This window comes from Macaca thibetana, chromosome 3 (genome assembly GCF_024542745.1).
Source record: "Macaca thibetana thibetana isolate TM-01 chromosome 3, ASM2454274v1, whole genome shotgun sequence".
NCBI lineage: Eukaryota > Metazoa > Chordata > Mammalia > Primates > Cercopithecidae > Macaca > Macaca thibetana.
In genome coordinates, this window is record NC_065580.1 from 114,242,904 (window position 1) to 114,266,449 (window position 23,546).

General features: G+C 45.5%; 4 protein-coding genes and 1 pseudogene across 15 annotated transcripts in view; 2 read left to right on the forward strand and 3 right to left on the reverse strand.

Moving 5' to 3' along the window:
- Positions 1-23,546, forward strand: part of UBE2D4 (ubiquitin conjugating enzyme E2 D4 (putative)) — a 210,591-nt gene that overhangs the window by 154,103 nt on the left and 32,942 nt on the right. The gene's annotated exons all lie outside the window — the stretch shown is intronic.
- LOC126950190 (40S ribosomal protein S17) overlaps positions 1-23,546 on the reverse strand; it is a 176,642-nt gene that overhangs the window by 30,807 nt on the left and 122,289 nt on the right. Inside the window, exon 1 of one of the 7 annotated variants that reach the window (XM_050783464.1) lies at positions 21,473-21,477. The exons of the other annotated variants lie outside the window; for them this stretch is intronic. The gene's annotated coding sequence lies outside the window, so the exon portion shown is untranslated. Of the gene's footprint in view, positions 1-21,472; positions 21,478-23,546 lie in introns of those variants that run through there. 7 annotated transcript variants of the gene reach the window in all.
- Positions 1-23,546, reverse strand: part of MRPS24 (mitochondrial ribosomal protein S24) — a 60,907-nt gene that overhangs the window by 27,672 nt on the left and 9,689 nt on the right. The gene's annotated exons all lie outside the window — the stretch shown is intronic.
- The window catches only part of URGCP (upregulator of cell proliferation), a 47,481-nt gene that overhangs the window by 18,287 nt on the left and 5,648 nt on the right, over positions 1-23,546 (reverse strand). For 2 of the 5 annotated variants that reach the window (XM_050783384.1, XM_050783380.1), the window contains exon 1: positions 12,266-12,357. The exons of 1 other annotated variant lie outside the window; for it this stretch is intronic. Coding sequence is in view for 2 of the 4 variants with exons in the window: in XM_050783380.1 (XP_050639337.1) it covers positions 12,266-12,279 (14 nt within the window). In the remaining 2 variants the exon portion in view is untranslated. Of the gene's footprint in view, positions 1-12,265; positions 12,379-16,425; positions 16,543-23,546 lie in introns of those variants that run through there. 2 more of the 5 variants (XM_050783382.1, XM_050783381.1) reach the window with 2 other exon arrangements.
- LOC126950169 (tubulin gamma-1 chain-like) lies at positions 21,172-22,667 on the forward strand (annotated as a pseudogene). Its single transcript, XR_007724076.1, has one exon. The product of XR_007724076.1 is annotated as a tubulin gamma-1 chain-like (transcript).

Below are 23,546 nucleotides of genomic sequence, written 5' to 3' on the forward strand. Positions count from 1 at the left end.
GTAGTCCCAGGTACTCAGGAGGCTGAGGCAGGAGAATGGCATAAACCTGGGAGGCGGAGCTTGCAGTGAGCTGAGATCCGGCCACTGAACTCCAGCCTGGGCAACAGAGCGAGACTCCGTCTCAAAAAAAAAAAAAAAATCAAAATCATATCAAGTGTCTTCTCAGATCACAAGGGAATAAAACTAGAAATCAAAAATGAGAACTCTGGGACTGGGCTTGGTGGCTCATGCCTATAATTATGGCACTTTGGAAGGCTGAGGCAGGAGGATTGCTTGAGCTAGGAGTTTGAGAACAAGCCTAGGCAACAGAAAAATACTTCATTTCTACAAAAAATTGGAAAATTCAGCCAACCATGGTGGCTCACACCTGTGGTCCCAGCTACTTGAGAGGCTGAGGTGGGGAAACTGCTTGAGGCCAGGAGGTTGAGGCTGAGTAAGCAAGACTCTGTCTCAAATTTAAACAAAAAAACACAGACAAACGGACTATGTCAAACTAAAAGGCTTCTGCACAGCAAAGGAAACAGCCAACAGAGTGAAGAGACAACCTGTAGAATGGGGGAAAATATTTGTACATTATTCATCTAATAAGGACTGATATCTAGAATACACAAGGAACTCAATAGCAAAAAAATAATAATTTGACTAAAAAGTAGGCAAAGGATCAAACAGGCATCTCTCAAAAGACATATATATGGCCAAGAAATAAACAAAAAAAATGCTCAACATCCCTAATCAACAAGGAAATGTAAATCAAAATCATAAAAAAAGATATGATATTCCAGTTAGAGTGGCTATTATAAAAAAACCCCTGCAATCTCAGTACTTCCGGAGGCCAAGTACTGGTGGGTGGATTGCGAGTCCAGGAGTTCAAGACCAGCTTTGCTGGCATGGCAAAACCCTGTCTCTACTAAAAATATAAAAATTAGCTGGGCGTGGTGGCGCACACCTGTAGTCCCAGCCACTCAGGTGGCTGAGGCATGAGAATCACTTGAACCCAGGAGGCAGAGGTTGCAGTGAGGTGAGATCATGGCACTGTACTCCAGCCTGGATGACAGGGCAAGACTCTGTCTCAAAAAACAAACAAACAAATAAACAAAATCAATGCTGGTAAGAATGTGGAGTAAATTCTTATACACTGTGGGAATGTAAGTTAGTACAACCTTTATGGAAAACCTCTATGGAGGTTTCTCAAAAACTAAAAAAAAATCTAGCATGTGATTCAGCAATCCCACTACTATACTATTTGTCCAAAGGAAAGGAAATTTGTATGTCAAAGGAATATCTGCACCCATGTTTAATATAGCACTATTCACAAAAGCCAAGATAGGGAACCAATGTAACTGTCTATCAACATACAAACTGATAAAGAGCATGTGGTATAGATGTACAGAAACACTATTTGGCCATAAAAAAGAATGGAATCATATCCTGTGTGGCAACACAGATGAGCCTGGAGAACCTTAAGTCAGGAACAAAAAGACAAATATTGCATTCATATGTGGGAGCTAAGAAAAAAATTGAGTGAAGGAAAGTATAGAGTAGAATTGTGGTCATTAGAGACTGGAATGCATGGGAGAGAGGAGGATAGGGAGAGGTTGGTTAAGATACAAAATTACACTGGGTGTGGTGGCTCACACCTGTAATCCCAGCACTTTGGGAGGCTGAGGCAGGCGGATCACGAGGTCAGGAGTTTGAGACCAGCCTGACCAACATGGTGAAACCCCGTCTCTGCTAAAAATACAAAAATTAGCTGGGCATGGTGGCACACACCTGTAACCCCAGCTACTTAGGAGGCCGAGGCAGAACTGCTTGAACTCGGGAGGCGGAGATTGCAGGGAGCGAGATTGCACCACGGCACTCCAGCCTAGGTGACAGAGCGAGACTCTGTCTCAAAAAAAAAAAAAAAAAAAAAAAAAAAAAAAGATACAAAATACTGCTAGATAGGATAGGAGGAATGAGTTCTGGTGCTTTGCAATTCTGTAGGGTGAATATGGTTAACTACAATTTATTACATACTATAGTGTCAAAAAGCTAGAAGACAGAAAGGTTAGTACTGTGTAAGGTTCCCCATACAACGGAAAATAGGGCTTTAAAACACAGCCTTAATCCTCCAAGAGCTTACATTACCATTAGGTTGGAGAGAGAGGGGAACACTCACTGCACAAACACTAAACAAAAAACACTATAAACACACATATGCTAATCTATAAAATGAAGCTGATCACCCCGACACATATACCTCAGATGTGTTACAAGGATCCAAAGAGACGTACATACATCTTAAGCAAAGTTCTCTTGGATTTATCTACATATTTATTGTGGACTTATTATTATTTATTGTAGATTTATCCACATATTTATTCTCTTGGATTTATCCACATATTTATTGCTAGGAACCTTTCTAGGAATTTAGGATACATTAATGAGAACACAAAGGTTCTGTTCTTGGTTTACAATTCAACAAGGCAAGGGGATATTGGTAATCAACACTAGAAGTCTAGGACTTGTAGCCCCAGCTACTGGGAGGCTGAGGTGGGAGGATCACTTGAGTACAGGAGGTTGAGGCTGCAGTAAGCCATGATCCTGTCACTGAACTCCAACCTGGGCAACAGAATGAGACTCGGTCTCAAAATAAATAAATAAATAAAACATTTTAAAAAGGCTGTGCTAGAAGATGTTAAGTGCTACAGAGAAAACAAGGCACAGGCCAAGGTCAGGTGTGCTGAGAATGGTGGTGGGGAGGGCAGAGCAGGTCAGCAGGAAAAAGGGCCCTGTTAGTACTGGTTTGGAAGGAGGTGAAGGCAGGAGCTATATGACTACCAGGGGAAGACAGCTGCAGGCATAGCAAGGGCAAAAGCCCTAACGTACCCAGGGACTGACAGGGAGGCCCAAGTGGCTTGAGCAAGAGAGTGATCAATGAGTAGGGGAAGGCAGCAGGAGAAGCTAGAGAAGACTTTACAGGCCACAAAAGAGTAAGGCTTTGGGGAGAAAGAGGAGGAGAAAAAAAAAAAATAATAAAAAAGATTTTTTAAAAAAAGGTTCTGGCTTTTCTTATTCTAGAGGATGGGGTAGCCATGAAAGGGCCCTGGGTGCAGGGTGACAGGCCTGTCTATGTTACTGGCTGCCAGGCTGAGAATAGACAAGACATAACAAAAGCTCAATTATCTAGCCTTATATTCCGAAAACAACAACAACAACAAAGGCTCAGACCTGGGCAATAGCACCAGCAGCAATGGCATGTGGCTGGACTCTCAAAAGCATCTGTGAAGGACTGCAACAGACTGGACAATATGTCTACAGACACAAGCCAAAGTAAGTTCAAGTTTTCCGGGTTCAATCAGTTGCTCCCATCTTAGATAGGGAGGTCTGTGGGTAGAGCAAGACTTGAGGGGATTGTAAGCAAATTGGCACTGACAGACTGGCCCAAGACCCCTACCTACCCTTGGATATGCTAAGCAGGCACATGAGCTGAAAGGGGTTTGGAGAGCTAAGAAAGGCAATCCTTCACCATGTACAGGAGAGACTACTGTCAGCAATTTCCCTAAAGATACATGCTCTACAACCTCCACCTGATACCACAGTGTACTCACAACAAACACAGAATCAACTTGCATTTTCTCCATAATGCAAAGAAATGATGGTGCAGGTAGACCTGGAAAACCCAAGAGATCAACCTGAAAACTATCATAAACAATGAGAGAATTCAGTAAGCTGGGGACATATAAAGTTAAAATAAATAACTGCCTTCCTATTATACAAATGGGTTAGAAATATGGAAGGAGAGAGCTCCGATTTATAGTAGCAACAAGAAAAATAATATATGTTATAAATGTGCAACACCTATATGAGAAGAATTTTAAAATATTGAATCTGAGTAAGACTTGAAGAACTGAAAAGGGCTGGGCACAGTGGCTTATGCCAATAATCCCAGGACTTTGGGAGGCCAAGGTGAGAGTATCACTTGAAGTCAGGAGTTCCAAGCCAGAAGTTCAAGACCAGCCTGAGCAACACAGTGAAACCCCAACTCCACAGAAAATTTAAAAATTAACTGGGTCTGGCAGCATGTGCCTTAATTTCCAGTTATTCAGGAGGCTGAGGTGGATCGCTTGAGCCCAGGAGTTTGAGGCTGCAGTACACTGCAGCCTGGGTAACAGAGCAAGAAGATCCTGTCTCAAAAAAAAAAAAAAAAAAAAATTAAAATTTTTTTAATTTAAAAAAAATCTATTTCTGGATTTTCAGAGAGGAAAGAGTGGAAAAAAAAAACAAAACAGGCTGGGTGTGGTGGCTCATGCCTGTAATCCCAGGCCTTGGGAGGCCGAGGCAGGCAAATCACCTGAAGTTAGGAGTTCAAGACCAGCCTGGCCAATGTGCTGAAACCCCGTTTCTACTAAAAGTACGAAAATTAGCCAGGCCTGGTGGCGCACGCCTGTAATCCTAGCTACTTGGGAGTCTGAGGCAGGAGAATCGCTTGAACCCGGGAGGTGGAGGTTGCAGTGAGCCAAGACTACACCACTGCACTCCAGCCTAGCAACAGAGTGAGACTCCATCTCAAAAACTATATATATTTATATAAATATATTTATATATAATATATAAACAAATGTAACTATATATTATATTAACTATATATTATATATAATACACTATATATTATAGTTATATATAATATGTAAATATATATAATTTATATATTTATAATTATATATATTATATATAATTATATATATTTATATTATATATTAAATTAATATATATTACATATTAAATATATATTATAAATGTAATTATATATTATATATAATATATTATATAAACAAAACAAATATATAAATATATTGTTTATATATTATATATAATATAAATATATTTAACATATTACATATTATAATTAATATATTATATATTTATATAAATATATGTTTATAATATATGCCTTATAATATAAACATAAATATTTATATTTACATATATAAAATGAAAAAATTTTTAAAGGTGTATTCTGTCTTGGACAGAAAGGCTTAATTTTTTATTTTTATTTTTTTAGAGATGAGATCTCACTGTGTTGCTCAGGCCAATCTCAAATCCTAGGATCATGCGATCCATCTTACTCAGCCCCCCAAAATGCCAGGATTATAAGCATGAGCTACCATGCCTGGCCTTTAATATAATTTTAAAAGTCAACTGTCTCTAAATTAACCTATAAGTAAATTGAGGTTCAAAACCAGTTGATTCTGTGAAAAAATATTTATGAAATAACAATCAGGAAAATTTTGAAAAAGAACAGTGAAGGACAAAACTTCCCAGATAATAGAACATAATAATTAAATAGTCTAAAATAATTTAAGGTTGTTCATGAATATACAGAGAAATCAGTAAAAGGACATCCCAGAAATAGGCCCAAATGCAGTCAAAAATTTCATCACTGATCTAGGTGGCTTTGAGTATCTGGAACTTATTCAATCATAAAAACCTGGAAAAAAAATTAAGGTAGGTCCCTACCACTTCATTCACCCAAATGAATACCAACTGGATCTAAGATTAAGTTTTTAATGCCCTAAAAGAAAGTATTGGAGACTTAAAAAAGTCACAATGGGCTAAGTGTGGTGGTTCACACCTATAATCTCAGCACTTTGGGAGGCTCTGATGGGAGGATCGCTGGAGCCCAGGATTTCAAGAACAGCCTGGGCAATATAACTAGACCCTGTCTCTACAAAAAAGTTTCTTAAAATCCGCAATAACCAGGTGTGGTGGCATGCGCCTGTAGTCTCAGCTACTCAGGAGGCTGACGCAGGAGGAATACTTGAGCGCAGCAGATTGAGGCTGCAGCGAGTCATGTTGGTGCCATTGCACTCCAGCCTGGGGAACTGAGCAAAACTCTCTCTCAAAAAGAAAGAAAGAAAAAAAAAAAGTCAGCTGGGCGCAGTGGCTCATGCCTGTAATTCCAGCACTTTGGGGAGGCCAAGGCAGGCGGATCACCTGAGGTCAGGCGCTCGAGACCAACCCGGGCAACATGGTGAAACCCCATCTCTACTAAAAATACAAAAATTAGCCAGGTGTGGTGGTGCGCACCTGTAATCCCAGCTACTCAGGAGGCTGACGCAGGAGAATCACTTGAATCCGGGAGGCGGAGGTTGCAGTGAGCCGAGATCGCACCACTGCACTCCAGCCTGGGAGACAGAGTGAGACCCTGCCTCAAAAAAAAAAAAAAAAAAGAAAAAGAAAAGAAGAAAGTCACAATTCAGCGAATTTAAAACAGAACAACCACATCTGACCTACAGTGAGAAGGATGCTCCTAGCATACAGGTAGGTCTCTCTTTATTTTAAAGACAGGGAGACAGTGTCTCATTGTGTTGCCCAGGCTTTAGTGCAGTGGTGTGATTATGGCTCACTGCTGCCTCAAATTCCTGGGCTCAAGCCATCTTCTGCCTCAGCCTCCCAAAGTGCTGGGATTACAGGCATAAGCCACTGCACCCGGCATTGAATCCTTTAAAGGAAGAGCTCCTTCTAAGTTATTCCATTTTCAGGCATTTTTTGTTAAGCCATAATTGAAGGTATTGTCTACTCTGTCAACACAGCTTCTAACTCATGTGGGCCATGTGAGCCCATCCTTCCATCCTTACTTCAGCTTTATCAAAGGGTTCTGGAAGATACCGCATGTGCTCTGTGATCACAACAAAAACTACAGAATCCAACACTTTTGTTTGTGCCTCAGCAACCAAATTTAAACCAACTATAATCATCCTGAATTGGGTCATTTTGCATTTTATCTTAAACTGCTTAGCCAGGCCTAGGAGCCCTCCTCTCTATAATAGAAATAACAGTACTTATTGAATAGGTTGCTGTGAAGATTAAATAACTTAATATATGTAACAGCATTTAGAATAGGCCCTGACAACACACTTGTTGGAGGTGGGCAGGATCTAAATTTAAAAGAACATTCCCTAGGACTGGAAAGTCCCTGCCACTCATGGTTCTGGGTGAGAAGCCCTGCCCTGAGCTGAGGTGGGTCCTTCAGTCCATCCCCACGGAGAGGTCAATGGCATGGCTGTTGCATCCCATGAAGTCCTGGTGTACTCTGCCACCCATGGGCAGGTGAGTGAAGTTTCGAGAGCTGTCCTAAAGAACCAGGGACACTTCTGGCCTTTTCTACCCCTGCTAGTTCTCCCATACGTCCAGTGTAGGGAACATTCTGAGTGGCTGCTGGCTTTTTGGGCAGTCCCACATCCATGAGCAGAGAGCCAATACAAAGTCTCAGTCCTACTGGCAAAGCTAGGTCCCTTCTGTAGAAGTCTCAGCAGCTACTGAGCAAGATAAGGGTCCTGCTGGACTTCTCCCAAGAGCAAAGATACATCTTGTTTGAGTTCTTTAATGCTTCCTCTTCAAAGTGTGGTTTACGGGGCCCCCTTTCCCCTTCCCCCAGTGTGGCCAGAGGACCCATCTTTCACCCAGTGTAGAAGGCCTGTGAATTCTGGGGCTGTGGCCTGGCCCATTCAGACCAGGCCGGGCCTCCAATGGGAAAGCTGAGCCCTTTCCTTCCCACAAAATGACAGTGGTGGGAGAGAACCTTCCTGGACAGCAAAGACAAAAGGTTAAAAGTAAAGTCAGGTACTTTTGACAGCCAATGGATGTTAATGGAGGTGCTTTCAGCTACCAAGGTAGATGAGTCCTTGAGAATTCCCAGGGGCCGAGATGTTCCTGAGAGGAGCAGCCAGGAGGATGGATGAGGTCTCCAGCTGAATGTGTAAAGGAACAGTGGGCTGGGGAAAGGACCTGAGGAGGTCACAGGGGAGGAGACAGGAGTGGGGGAGAGGAAAGAAGAGTGGAGGGGAGGAACGGAGAAGGAAAAGAGAAGGGAGGAGGGGAAGAAGGAGGCGGGGAAGGGAAGAGGGAGGAGAGGATGGTGGAGAGGGAGGAGGAAGGGGGAAGAAGAAGGGCAGGAAAAGGCCAAGGTGTGTGTGCCCTCCCTCCTCAGGTAAGGACTCAGTCCACATGGGAACAACTGGCCTTGGGTTTGTCATCCAGTAATGGCTTCTCCTCTACCCCAATTAGTTACACATTCCTGGGTTTCAATCAGTCACCTCATCTACTACCATGAGTCCCACCTCTATACAGCCAAGCATTCTCCATACCGCCACTCAGAACCCACAGGTCCTTCCACCCATTCTCTGCCCGAGCTCCTGCCTTCTAGGGCAGGTCTAACTCCATTTCTCCTGGCCAGACAGGGACTATATTTCCTAAAACAAAAAGCTGAGGAGTGAGAGTTTACTTATGGAGATCAACTGTTACTCACTTGCTGTTACCCACTGGATCAAAGAAAAGAACTGAATCTTTCTAAGGGAATACAGGGGTCAGGCATGAAGTTTCTGTCTTTAAAGACCGCGTAAGTGAAGATGCCATTAGCATCCTATTTCTTGACTCAATTATTCCATCAGACAGGCAAAACTTTTCATGTATGATGTCATCATGTGTTGGGAGGTACAGAGAATCCTCAAAATCTGGTGGTGGCAGGGAAGGTGGTACAATCATTTAAGAGGATCATTTGGCAGCAACAAGTTACAACAGGCAGGAAGAACAAAAAACAAAAGCAGGCCCTCCGCTCATGCAGTCCAAGTCTTTGCATGTACTCTATATGTCCAGAGTGAGACACAGATTATCTTAGAGAAAACCAGGAACATCCTTAACTGAATAATGTAACCATGCCATGGAATATTATATGTCTGTCAAAATGTAGGTAGACTGGGCACTGTGTAATGTGCTTGCAATTCCAGCAATTTGGGAGGCCGAAACAGGAGGACGGCTTGAGCCCAGGAGTTCAAGATCAACACAGGCAACATAATGAGACACCCATCGCTATTTAAAAAGAGAGAGAGAGAGAGAGAGAGAGAGAGAAAATGTAAATAAATCAAAAACAAAAAACAAATGTATGTGGATCTGTCCCTTGTTCAGGCATGGAAAGAATTTCAAGGCATATTGTTGGGCAAATAAAGCAAGCTGCAGAACAGTATGATAGCATTTACGTAAAAACAGAGCAAGGAACAAACTTAGTATGCAAATGCAAAGGAAAACATCTGTCAGGGTACCCCCCCAAACTCAGATGGGAGGGAGGAGGGACGCTAGTTGTTTCTGTAAAGCTGTCTCTCTGATAAGAATAAGTGACTATTTAAAATCTTTTTAAGATTTTAAGATTGGTGGTCTATGTAAAGCCGATTACACTTGATCTTTATTTTTTGTTTTTCAAATTATCCATCAATAACAATCTGAAAAATAGAGACTTTGCATAGGCAACCCGGATTAAAGAAACTTGAGGAGCTGTATCTACTGTAGTTGGAAATGAAAATCTGGAAATTCAGGATGAATAGCTATAACACTGTTAAGGATAAAAGCCCCTTTGAAAATCTGTTGAAAGCTACAGACCTTGCTCCCGGGAAAACTACACACCACTCCCAATGCTGCATACAATTTCAGAGAACAAACGGACCCCCAGAAGCCCATCCATGAATCATGGAGCCTAGGTTAAGAACCTCTGATTCAGACAACAGTTAAAGCCACTAAAACAGATGTGACTATGCAGAGAACATGTGTTAGGACTAGCAGAGATTGATTATAGAGCCCAAGGAAACCCCAACAGTGAAAGAGCAGGCAGAGTAGCTGACAGACAAGGAAGATCTGGGCAGTTGTGAGATAGCGAAGCAAGGGGCAAAGACAAGAGATGAGCTGTTGAGTGAGGCCTGTTCAAGAGAGGGGAGATGGTAGCATGAGCTGCTCCACGTCTTCTGCCCTCTCTGCCATCTCTATACTGCTGTCATGTAGATTCTCTGAGAGCTCCACCAATGCAAATAGTGTCATTTACCTTCAGCGAGTGGTGGGCAGTGAATATACAAATGGGACCAGGTCCCATCGTCTGGTCCCAGTCTCATCCTCTGGACTTGTCTCCACTTAGCTCCAAACACACTGGGCCATGGGGCATTTCTCAAATACATCTTTTCCTTTGATGCCATCATTATTGCCATTTCTTTTATTTAGCACAATGCCTGGCATATTCATAAGGTCCTCAAAAACGGTCAGAGTTTTTTCTTTCCTTCCCAACTCATGGAGACTGTCACTTAATAAAAACATCAATTTGGAGACTCCTCTATGACTACCCCAGTCCGGATCACCACTCCCTTCCCATCCCTGCCCTTTATCTGTGGACTTGCTCCCTAAGACACCTAGTGCAGTAGCTTTAATGTTTGCTAGCTGTCTGAGACAGCCCTGAGGGTCTCAGGAAGCACTGTCTTCCTAGCTAGACTCTGATCTACCAGGGAAGCCTGTAGAAGCGGACACTTAGGAGCTATGTCTGCCAATGTACATAATATGTGCATAGATTCCCCACAAAATGAAATAAAGCACCAGTCATGAGTCACTTAACAACAGGGATACATTCTGAGAAATACATCTTTGGCAATTGGGTCCTTGTGTGAGCATCATAGGATAAACTTACACAAACCTACATGGTAAGGTGTACTACGCACCTAGGCTATATGGTACAGCTTGTTGTTCTTAAGCTACAAACCTGTACTGCATGTTACAGTACGAATACTGTAGGCAACTAATACAATGATAAGTATTTGTGCACAGGACCACTGTCATATAATGTGGTCCTCCGTTGTCATTATGTGGTGCATGACTTGTATACTAAAGGTTTTGAGACCTCAGCTTTTGCAATGGATACCCCTCAGAAAATTATAGATTACAGACTGCGGACTCATGGGGGTCACACAAATAATCAGAACCGCAAATATCAAATGTCACCAACCACAGGGACACAGTTTAAGCCCTACTGACTCTCACAGAAACACCAGTGCAGCATTATGTCCACCTCTGACCCATGTCTACAAAGCAGTGTACTTGGACACCAAATGCACCACTTTTTGGAAAAAAAAAAAAGCTTCGTTCAGGACAGCCCCACACAGGTTCAGCCACCCTCAACATTGCGTCCAGGAGGCTCTGCCCCACCCTTTCCTGACAAGTGGGAAAGGAATGCTGCAGGACCTTGAACCCCTAGGTAAATCAGCCTGGCCTTCCCAGGGATGGTTCCCTGCTTACTCTATTTATGAGCTCAAAGTGCTGGGTAGTCAGCTGGCAACGAAAAGGCCTGGTCCTGGAAATGACCACTGCCCCAAAGCCTAGAAAGACAGCAGGAGTTGTTCAAATTCAGCTTGCTTCATTCAGGCACACTGTACTGAGCCAAATCACCCCAGGGCATGGCTCAGGCCTCATCTGGAGGAGGCATGATATCCATGATCCCGGTCCCACAGCACCGTCCCCTCTCCACCCCCACCACCGAACACACACCTGTAAAGCTCTTTGGGAACTGTTCTGAATGGCTATCACAGCCACTAGATCCAAGACCCTCTGAATGATGAATAACAGTCAAATAATTCTAACAACTAAAGCGATGACCTTGAGCCTAATTTCTTTCTCTGTAAAATGAAAGTGTCGGACTGCCGTTCCCAGATTTCAGCACTAGTAAAATTATCAAAACAAAAAAATAATGAATTACTGAGGTTTTAGTTCGCCAAGTGAGAATTTTTTCTCAAAAATTACAAACTATATGTGTCACCATCATTTCCTAAAAGGAATAACATTTAAATCAAAAAAGTTGAAAAGAGGTAATGTCAGAATAAGCGCAGCCATCCCAAGGCAGGCCGGTAGGCAACGGCCCCGACCAAGGAGATCCCGGAGCGGCTCTCCGGCTGTCAGCAAAGGGTCTGCATCTGCCCGGAACCTGACATTCTGGGTACGTCTCAACGACGCGGCAAACAAGCGTCCACTCCCAACGCGAGCAAGTTTAAAACCCAGGAACACAGACACCAGGCACCGGAGTGAAGCATTTCCAGGCCTCCGCGGGTTGCCCCGGGCCGCGGCGAGGACCCGCACCCCGGTTCCCCAGTCGCTCGCCAGGCCCTCGCTCCCGCCGCGCCCCGGGCACCTCCGAGCCTCGCGCCCTCCCCGGATCCCCTAGGCCCGCGTACCCGGACCCCTGCACCCAGGGGGGCCGCTGTCCTACGCCGGCGCCCCCGCCCGCCCCCCACGTCGGCCCGGCCGCGTCCGCCCAAGGTCGGCGCGAGCGGGCCGTGGGCCTGGCGGGCCTGCGGGCGGAGACGCCCCTGGCCGGGTCCGGGCCGCGTCCCAGACCAGAGCCCGCAGGCCAGAGCCGCTCCGGGTCCCGCTCCCGTTCCTGCCGGCAGCCGCGGGGACGCGGGGCCTGCGAGACGGCACTCACCCGGGCGACGCCATGAGCGCAGCGAGGTCTCCGCTCCCGCCTCCTCCGCTTCCTCCGCGCGGCCGCGGCTCGGCGCCGGGGAGGGGCCTGGCCCGCCGGCCGCCCGCCCGCTCCGGGACGCGCTCCAGGGATGGAGGTGGGGTGAGGTGGGCCCGGGGTCCTCTCGGAGCAGCCCGGGGGCGGCCGGGGCGGGGCGGCCAGGTCCGTCCGCAGCCCGGAGCCCGCCCAACGCCCACCTGCCCAGGTGCCCGGAGGCCGGAACTCGCCGGGCGGTGCCTGCGGTGCCAAAGCTGCAGGATAACCTGCCCCCGGGCCACGAACCAGCCCCAGGGCCTTAATGAAGTTCACACCTCTCTGTAATTGGAGTTTAATTTCTGTAAGAAAAGCCTTTTCTTTAGCCCTGGAGCGTAAAGCGTTATTATTAAGCAAAACAATAACTTTCCTACTTCTTACTTGCAGTGGTGTGTTGGACGTTGCTGGCCTCTCTGAGATGGTACCCATTGTCAAATGTGTATAAAGTGGCATTGTGAGGCTCTAGGCAATGCGAAGCACTTTTATTATTCTTTATAGTGTGTTATTAAGTAAAAATTATCAATCTGCAGTTCCTCCAGTGAGGTTTCACAGCTACTCTTACAAGTTATGAGTCCTTAGGCAGGTAGATTTTTCAGCTTCAGTTCTTGTCTCTGCAAAATGAGTTTCCAAAAATGATCTAAGTGGAAATGCTTAATAAAAAGCTCTGGACAATGTAAACCATTATTGATAGCATTTTTAGTGTTATATTAAATATCACTGGCCAAACGCAGTGGCTCACTCCTGTAATCCCACCACCGTAGGAGGCCGAGGCAAGAGGATCGATTGAGCCCAGGAGTTGGAGATCAGCCTGGGCAACATGTTGAGACGACCCCCTGCCCCCCCGCCCCTGTTTCATTTTTAAAATTAAAATTAAAATATCATTAACAACCACTATTTTAAAATGTTTACTACTATTAAGAACACAAGACAGCAAAGCAGTGATGAAAACCTTAGCTCTGAAGCCAGAATACCTGTGTTGGAATCTGGGCTCCACCAATTACCAGCCCCAGGAGCCCCTGCAAGATAGAACCTTTCCAGGGCCACAGTTCCTTATTTGAAAATTAGGCTACAAATAAGTCCCTTCCTCTCTGTGAAGATTAAATGAGTTAACATTTGTAACTATTTTTAAATGTTAGTAAACATTGCGTGATGCATGGTCTCTTTTCCTCCTGGGAATCCAGTCAATGTTTCAGAGCCTCCTTGTCCTCTTCAGAAAAGAAATTCGTAACTGCTGCCTTGAGTTCAGAAGATAATTAATGCTCTGTAAATGGGAGCCGATAAGTAAAGCCATGGGAACTCGTGACACCCAAAATAAGGACAAATCCAGGAGGACCAGGGTTAGGAAGAGTTTGAGGAGTGGGAAATCCTAAATCCTAAATGCCTGATTCAAGGGAGTAATGAAATGAAGGAGATCAGACTAAAAGAACTTGTTTGTTTGTATGTTTGTTTGGAGACAGGGTCTTGCCCTGCCGCCCAGGCCAGAGTGCAATGGCAAGATCTTGGCTCACCGCAACCTCCACTTCCCAGGTTCAAGCAATTATCCTGCCTTAGCCTCCCAGTAGCTGGGACTACAGGTGTCCACTACCACACCTGGCTAATTCTTCTATTTTTAGTAGAGATGGGGTTTCCCCATGTTGGCCAGGCTGGTCTCAAACTTCCAACCTCAGGTGATCCGCCTGCCTCAGCCTCCCAAAGTGCTGGGGTTATAGGCATGAGCCACCACGCCTGGCCTAAAATAAGCATTCTTTTAAAAATAAGCAGTACATGTTTACTGACATAAAATCTGGTTCAGAAACTGATAACCCCAAAATATGGCACTTTAACGTGCTGAACTGAAGAAGCCTCAAGGTCTTTCTGACCTCCCTCCCCACTGGTTTCTCCCAAAACACAAGATGTCTTTATCTGCCTAAAGTCCAGACACTCCAAGGAGAACAACTGTTTTTCTTGCCCTTCCTATAAGACCAAGGATGTAACCACACCTGAAAAGACCCTTTCACAGGATAGCGTACAAGTTAATCTCTGTGCCCTGATCCATCCTTCTCCCTAGTAATCCTTTATTGCCCCTCAAAAGAATTCCTCTTTCTCCCCTCTTGTAAGTTGTTTTGCCAAGATGGTCTACAAGATTCTGAACCCTGTTGAGTGGTGGGAAATCATTCTGTAATTCTCCCTGTGTACACATTCATAAAATTTGCATGCCTTTTCTTCAAATAATCTGCCTTTTGTGAGTTGATTTTTCAGGAAACCTTCAGAGGGCAAGGGGAAACTTTCCCATGGCCTGAATACTTAACATGAATTTTAGCGTCCCACTATATAGTTAGACCATCATGTTTAACCAACCCCTACTGTTGGACATAAATATTGCTACCAGTATTTCATTATTATAAGGAATGTGAGTAATAAATATCCTTATAGCCAAAACATCCCATAAACACCAATGATTATTTCCTTATGCCAAATTTTGAAGAGTTGAATTTCTAGATCAATAGGATATCAGTATTTTAAGGCTCTTCTGATACATATATACTCTGTGTATGTGTATGTGTATACCTACACACATACACATACACACTAATATACATATACTTAAATACATTCTATACATACACACATATGTATACATATACCTGCACACATATATGCAGATACACAAATATACACATACACAACATATACACACATATATACAGATTGCCTTCCCAGCAAAATCACCAACACTGATAGTCCTAGTTTTCCACAACACTGTATAACTTTTACAATTTTTCAAAATCATTGCCAATTTCATAGGTTAAAAACCAGTATTTTAGGCCAGGTACGGTGGCTCATGCCTGTAATCCCAGCACTTTGGGAAGCCAAGGCAGTTGGATCACTTGAGGTCAGAAGTTTGAGACAGCCTGGCTAACATGGTAAAACCCCATCTCTACTAAAAATACAAAAATTAGCTGGGTGTGGTGGTGTGTGCCTGTAGTCCCAGTTACTCAGGAGGCTGAGGCAGCAGAATCGCTTGAACCCGGGAGGCAGAGGTTGTGGTGAGCCAAGATCACGCCATTGCACTGCAGCCTGGGCAACAAGAGCCAAACTCCATCTCAAAAAAATAAAAGACACCCTGTTACAAGAGACATATAAGGAAATTGTAGACTCGGCATTGTGGCTCACACCTATAATCCCAGCACTTTGGGAGGCCAAGGCGGAAAGATCACTTGAGGCCAGGAGTTCAAGACCAGCCTGGGCAACATAGTGAGAACTAGTCTATTTATTTGTTTGTTTATTTATCTATTTATTTATGAGACACAGTCGCACTCTGTTGCCCAGGCTGCAGTGCAGTGATGCAATCATGGCCCACTGCTGCCTCAACTTCCCAGCTCAAAGTGATTCTCCCGGCCGGGCGCGGTGGCTCAAGCCTGTAATCCCAGCACTTTGGGAGGCCGAGACGGGCGGATCACAAGGTCAGGAGATCGAGACCATCCTGGCTAACATGGTGAAACCCCGTCTCTACTAAAAATACAAAAAAAAAAAACTAGCCGGGCGAGGTGGCGGGCGCCTGTAGTCCCAGCTACTCGGGAGGCTGAGGCAGGAGAATGGCGTAAACCCGGGAGGCGGAGCTTGCAGTGAGCTGAGATCCGGCCACTGCACTCCAGCCTGGGCGACAGAGCGAGACTCCGCCTCAAAAAAAAAAAAAAAAAAAAAAAAAAAAGTGATTCTCCCATCTCAAACTCCCAAGTAGCTGGGACTACAGGCATGTGCCATCATGTCTGGCCTTTTTTTTTTTTTGTAGAGACAAGGTTTCCCCATGTTGTCCAGGCTGGTCTCAAACTTCTGGACTGAAGCAATAACCTGCCTCAGCCTCCCACAGTGCTGGTATTACAGATGTGAGCCACCATGCCTGGTTCCATCTTTTTATTAAAAATTTACACTAAAATATTTTTTCGAAAAGTCCTGACATGGTGGCTCACACCTTTAATCCCAGCACTTTTCGAGGCTGAGATGGGAGGATTACTTGAACCCAGGAGTTTGAGATCAGCCTGAGCAACATAGTAAGACCTTGTCTTTACAAAAAATAAACACAATTAGCTAGGCGTGGTAGTACATACCTGTAGTCCCAGCTACTCAGGAGGCTGAGGCAGGAGGATCTCTTGAGCCTGGGAGGCTGAAGCCACAGTGAGCCAATATTCACCACTGCACTCCAGCCTGGGTGACACAGCAAGACTCTTTCTCATAAAAATAAATAAATAAAAAGGACATTACATATTGATAAGAGTCAATTCACTAAGAAGACATAACAATGATAAACATGTATGCACCAAACAAAAGATCCTCAAAATATATGAAGCTAACATTGACAGAATTAAAGAGAAAAAATACAGATTTCTACAATAATAGTTGGAAACTTCAATACCCCACTTTCAACAACAGTACAATCAGACAGAAGAACCATAAGGAAATAGACAGCCTGAACAGCACTATAAATAAACTGGACAAGCCAGGTGCAGTAGCTCACACCTGTAATCCCAGCACTTTGGGAAGCCAAGGCAGGTAGATCACTTGAGGTCAGGAGTTCAAGACCAGTATGGCCAACATGGTAAAACCTCATCTCTACTAAAAATACAAATATTAGCTGGGTGTGGTGGCACATGCCTGTAATCCCAGCTACTTGGGAAGCTGAGCAGGAGAACTGTGTGAACCCAGGAGGTGGAGGTTGCAGAGAGCTGAGATCATGCCACTGATTCCAGCCTGCGCCACAGAGACTTCATCTCAAATAAATAAATAAATAGGGCCAGGTGAGGTGGCTCACGCCTGTAATCCCAACACTTTGGGAGGCTGAGGAAGGCGGATCACCTGAGGTCAGGAGTTCGAGTCTCCTCTCTGAGTTCATCTCACTTGTGTTAGAGGCATTTGAACCACAGCAACTCCATCTTAAATAGACTCTGAGTAAAATAAGGCTGAGACCTACTGGGCTGCATCCCCAGATGGTTTTGTTCCTCAGATTTGGTAATTTCCATTGTCCTATCTTCAAGTTCACAGATTCTTTTGTCTCTTCAAATTTGCTTTGAATCCCTCCAGTGCATTTTTTATTTGTTATTATACTCTTCAGCTCCAGAATTATTTTTCGGTTTCTTTGTAGGTTTTCTGTCTCTTTACTGATACTACTGATAGAGCCAGGAGACAGCCGTATGCCACACAGGTCGTGGTGCACAGGGTACTTGCCTAAACATGCCCACGGTGAAAAATTCTGTCCCTTAACACATGTGCAGTAAGGGAAATCAACGTGGAGTGGCTAACGGCCCGCATGCACACTGGAAGAATGGGGATGGAGCCACCAGGAATTCATGCCTTATGCGGGGAGATGAGCCTGGCCTCTTCAGCTCCTGTGTGTTGACCTGGTATTCAATCTGTGAGGTGGGAGCCTATTGGCAGGACCCTATCTTTTTTGCTGAGAGCTTTCTTTTAATAAATTGTGCTCTCCTCACCTTTCAATGTGTCTGTGTGCCTAATTTTTCCTAGTTGTGATACAAGAACCCAGACTTTAGCAGAGCTAAGGAGCAAAAAATCCTGCATCATTTTGGTGGCCCACATAGGGACATGAGGAGGGGTGAGTAAAATGCACACCAAAAAATCTGTTTCCTTTTCCTTTCTGAGCCTTCTTGTCCTCGGGCTTCTTCTGAGGATAAAGGAAACTGCGCCCCCTCACCCCATCGCTCTCAGGGATTGGGCATGTCAGCCTTGGTCCAACTCAGCCTTTTCTATGGCACTTTCCTTCTTTTTGCAGGACTGTAATGGCACTTATCTTTTACAACCTCAATGGCTACAGATGCATGCGTGAGAAGGATGGGCAAGTGGTGGCTCCCTGCCCCTCCCAGCTGGGGCTGGGGATCCTGGCCCAAGGGTCCCATGCAGCTGTCTGTCCAGTGTTCCACGCCACATACCATGGAGTCTTCCCCTCCTCTGGCTGAGAGGTCCAGCTCAGTCCAAACCCCAGGGTAGAAACAGCAATTAAAAGCCATTGCACCCAGCCGAGAAACTTTTAATTGCAGTACTTTGGGAGGCTGAGGCGGGCAGATCACCTGAGGTCAGGAGTTTGAGACTAGCCTGGCCAACATGGTGAAACCCCATCTCTACTAAAAATACAAAAATTAGCCGGGCATGGTGGCATCCACCTGTAATCTCAGCTACTCAGAAGGCTGAGGCAGGAGAATCACTTGAACCTGGGAGGCAGAGGTTGGAGTGAGCTGAGATTGTGCCACTGCACTCCAGCCTGGGCAACAAGAGCGAAACTCCATCTCAAAAAAAAAGTTTCCTGTTGGAGAAACTCATTTGCATAAGAATAAGAGGTTTGTTCCCCGGGCATCTTTTTCTTTTCTCCATCCTGTCAGTAGTTAACATAGCCCTGCATTTAAGCTGTTTTTCTTTTCCTTTTCTCCACCAGGCCAGGAGTACAATGGTGCAAAAGTAGTTGCAGTTTTTGCTATTACTTAGAATGGCGAGGACTGTGATTGCTTTTGTACCAACCTGATAACACAGCCCTGCAAGTAGAGGGGGCTTCTCTATGCTAGAGGCTTTTTTCCTTTTAGAAGATGTTTTACTCGGCTAGGATCCCAACTCCCAAGACACCCTTTTCTTTTCCTTGTTGGAGAAGGACTCAATTCCACAGCTTAACCTTAGCATTCAGCTTATGATAAGGAGTCTGTGCAACATCCTGAGGAAGTTATTTTGACCCAAACTCAATTCCAAGCTTTGGGTCGAAGCCCTAGGAAAGAAAACTGGATCTGAGGGATCCAGAGTCAGATGACAACAGAAGTTAAAAGGCACAGTGCAGGTGAGCATGACTAATTTCTGCCAATTAAACTAAGCCTCATTTCATGGATAAAGGTTACGCTAGTATTCAAGGCATCAATGAGGTATAGGGAATGCAAAGACTATTGACAGCAGAGGAGATAGGGCATATAGGGGTAAGATAAGATAATCCCACTCTCTACCCCACTCCCACTTAACATGGGTGAAAGCCACTTTGACACCCATGGGAGGCATCCTGTCATGGTTGCCAGGACTCAGGGATATAAGGACAAAAGAAAGAGGGATGCCTCGCTTTCTCTCCCTCACGTACCCTGGGTATTTGCTAGGAAGAGAAAGGAACCAGGGATGCCTTGCTCCCCTCTTTCTAGATGAGTAGCCATACATCTTTCAAATGCATCTTGAGTCCTGGGGCTCCTTTAAATAAATGCCTTCTTATTCCTTTCTCCTCCTCTGTCCTCTCTTTACAGGTGGGCGATTGTGTTCCCATGCTGCAGGATGATCTCCTGGGATGTATCCTCCAAACTGGGAGAAGTTAATTTCCTAAACCTTAACTGGTTGGCTTGGAATTGAGCTCAGCAGGGAGGGAACCCAGAAGCCTGACATGTCAGCAAAAGGGTAGGAGTTTTTTTGTTTTTTTGTTTTTAAACCAGTCAGGATTTTGACCTCTCTCTCCCTGTACAAACTAGAAAGGGAATAAGGATCACTGTTTATATTATCTGTAAAGTTTTAATTAATAAAAAAGGATTTGTGAGGTTGGCCTTAAGCTGTAGCCAATCTGGTGTGCTCTGCATGTCTCTCTGTATAGTTCTGTCAGAAAGAGGGGTACCTTGGGATGGGATGTGGGTCTAGGACTCCGTAGGCCTGTTGTTGAAGCAAGCCCAGCAAGCTGGCCAGTGGCAAACTTTGCTGCAGGCCTCCATCTGGTTTTACGTCCTTGGAAGTGTGACCTGTAACCACATGGCAGTGCTTTGTTTTAGCTTCTGCCATTTTACAGTGGTGGCCCGGGTTCAATCCTGGCTTAGGGAATGAGTCCTTTCTGGTTTGATATCTTTGTGTCCTTTATCATTTGTTGATTCTCTTCCCCTTCATGAACCACCTTAAATTTTCCTTTCTCTGAACACCTGGGAGGTTATCTTTGGTAATGTTCAAAAGCCAGAAATATTGGCTGTTTGGCATGGCTAATGTTGTTGGGTAATAAAGGATTTAAAAGAATTTTCTTGACCAGGTGTGGTGGCTCATGCCTATATTCCAGCAACATAGTGAGACCCTGTCTCTACAAAAAATAAAAAATTGACTGGGCATGGTGGCATGTAGTCCCAGCTACCCAGGAAGCTGAGGAGGGAAGATTGGTTGAATCCAGGAGGTTGAGGCTGCAGTGAGCCATGATTGTGCCCTGTACTCCAGCCTGGGTGACAGAGCAAGACCGTCTCAAACAACAAAACAAAACAAAACAAAAACAGAGCTGGGTGCAGTGGCTCACGCCTGTAATCCCAGCACTTTGGGAGGCTGAGGCAAGTGGATCATTTGAGGTCAGGAGTTCTAGACCATCCTGGGCAACATGGCGAAACCCTGTCTCTACTAAAACTACAAAAAATAGTTGGGCATGGTGGTAGGTGCTTGTAATCCCAGCTACTCAGGACGCTGACGCAGGAGAATCACTTGAACCCAAAAAGTAGAGGTTTCGGTGAGTGGCGATCACACCACTGCACTCCAGCCTGGGCAATAGAGCTCAAAAAAAAAAAAGGGTTGTTTTTTTTTTTTTGAGATGGAGTCTTGCTCTCTTGCCCAGGCTACAGTGCAGTGGCACGATCTTGGCTTACTGCAACCTCCGCCTCCCGGGTTCAAGTGATTTCCAGCTAATTTCTGTATTTTTAGTAGAGATGGGGTTTCACCATGTTGGCCAGGCTGGTCTTGAACTCCTGACCTCAAGTGATCTGCCCACTTCGGCCTCCCGAAGTGCTAGGATTACAGGCATAAGCCACCGCACCCAGACCCCAAAATAGGATTTTCTTAAAGAGAGTTCGGCTTAACTAAAAGTGGATATCTGGGGGGCTGGCATGCGGTGGCATTGCGGGTGGGAGCGGCTGCAACGCCGGCACCTGAGGAGTGATGCCGAGGGAAATCATCACCCTACAGTTGGGCCAGTGCGGCAATCAGATTGGGTTCAGGTTCTGGAAACAGCTGTGCACTGAGCATGGTATCAGCCCCGAGGGTACTGTAGAGGAGTTCGCCGTCAAGGGCACTGACCACAAGGACATCTTTTTCTAACAGGCAGAAGATGAGCACTATATCCCCTGGGCCGTGCTGCTGGACCTGGAGCCCCGGGTGATCCACTCCATCCTCAACTCCCCCTATCCCAAGCTCTACAACCCAGAGAACATCTACCTGTTGGAGCATGGAGGAGGAGCTGGCAACAACTGAGCCAGCAGATTCTCCCAGAGAGAGAAGTTCCATGAGGACATTTTTAACATCATAGACTGAGAGGCAGATGGTAGTGACAATCTAGATGGCTGTGTGCTGTGTCAGTCCACTGCTGGGGGGACAGGCTCTGGCTTCGGCTCCTACCTCTTAGAATGGCTGAATGATAGGTATCCTAAGAAGCTGGTGCAGACATATTCAGTGTTTCTCAACCAGGACGAGATAAGCGACGTGGTGATCCAGCTTTATAATTCACTCCTCACACTCAAGAGGCTGATGCTGAATGCAGACTGTGTGGTGGTGCTGCACAACACAGCCCTGAACCAGATTGCCATAGACCCTCTGAATATCCAGAACCCATCCTTCTCTCAGACCAACCAGCTGGTGTCCACCATCATGTTAGCCAGCACCTTCACCCTGCACTACCCCGGCTACATGAACAATGACCTCATCAGCCTCATCGCCTCACTCATTCCCACACCATGGCTCCACTTTCTCATGACCGGCTACACCCTGCTAACTATGGACCAGTCGGTGGCCAGTGTGAGGAAGATCACGGTCCTGGATGTCATGACGTAGCTGCTGCAGCCCAAGAATGTGATGGTGTCCACAGGCCGAGACCGCCACACCAACCACTCCTACATCACCATCCTTAACACGATCCAGGGAGACGTGAACCCCACCCAGGTCCACAAGAACCTGCAGAGGATCCGGAAATGGAAGTTGGCCAACTTTATCCTGTGGGGCCCCACCAGCATCCAGGTGGCCCTGTCGAGGAAGTCTCCTTACCTGCCCTTGGCCCACCGGGTCAGTGGGCTCATGATGGCCAACCACACCAGCATCTCCTCACTCTTCGAGAGAACCTGTCACCAATATGACAAGCTGTGGAAGAGGGAGGCCTTCCTGGAGCCGTTTCGCAAGGAGGACATGTTCAAGGACAACTTTGATGAGATGGACACATCCAGGGAGATTGTGCAGCAGCTCATGGATGAGTACCACATGGCCACACGGCCAGATTACATCTCCTGGGGCACCCAGGAGCAGTGAGTCCCCCAGGATAGGGACCCTCATCTGCCTTACTGTTTGGCCAAGGCCCTGCCTGACTGCCCACTCCCTTCGAGCACAGATCAGGGACCTCACACATCCCTTTCTCATATACATGCATTCTCTGTTGGCCTGCGAACACATTACTTCTCTTATAAGACTGTTTATCTTTAATAAAGCACTGGATATAAATTTTTTTTTAAAAGTGGATATCTGGGGCGAGTGCAGTGACTCACACCGGCAATCCCAACACTTTGGGAGGCTGAAGTGGGCAGATCACCTGAGGTCATGAGTTCAAGACTAGCCTGGCCAACATGGTGAAACCCTGTCTCTTCTAAAAATACAAGAAAAATTAGCTGGGTGTGGTGGCACTTGCCTGTAGTCCTAGCTACTCAGGAGGCTGAGGCAGGTGAATCGTTTGAACCTGGGAGGCGGAGGTTGCAGTGAGCCAAGATCGCACCATTGTACTCCAGCCTGGGCAACAGAGCGAGACTGTTTCAAAAACAACAAAAAAAGTGAATATTTTTTAAACCTCTATGTTTTTTTCTTCTTTGGTCTTGTTTTTCTGGAAAAAGATTTTTTTCCCAGTTGACTGAATTCCTTTTCTCCGCTTTGTCTTGCTACCCTTAATGCACGCATGAGGTGCCCTAAAATAATTTCTGATAGCCTGGGACTCCTTGAGAAGAACAGAAAAGGTGCCATGCATGCCATTTTGGGAGAAACCTCTGTTTTTCTCATAAAAACCCAGCAATTAAAAGCGGATAGGTCCCCCTCAAAATCTGTTTTTGTCTTCTAGCTATCCCTGTTTATTGGGCCCTGGAAACTGCATGCTTTTCTAGCCCTGCTCTTAAAGGGCCCCACTCGAGGCCAATAGTCCAATTAGGAGATTGGTGAACAGAAAATCTTGTAACTACTGGATCTGCTTCTGTTTGTCTATACATGTGTTGTGTGTGATGTC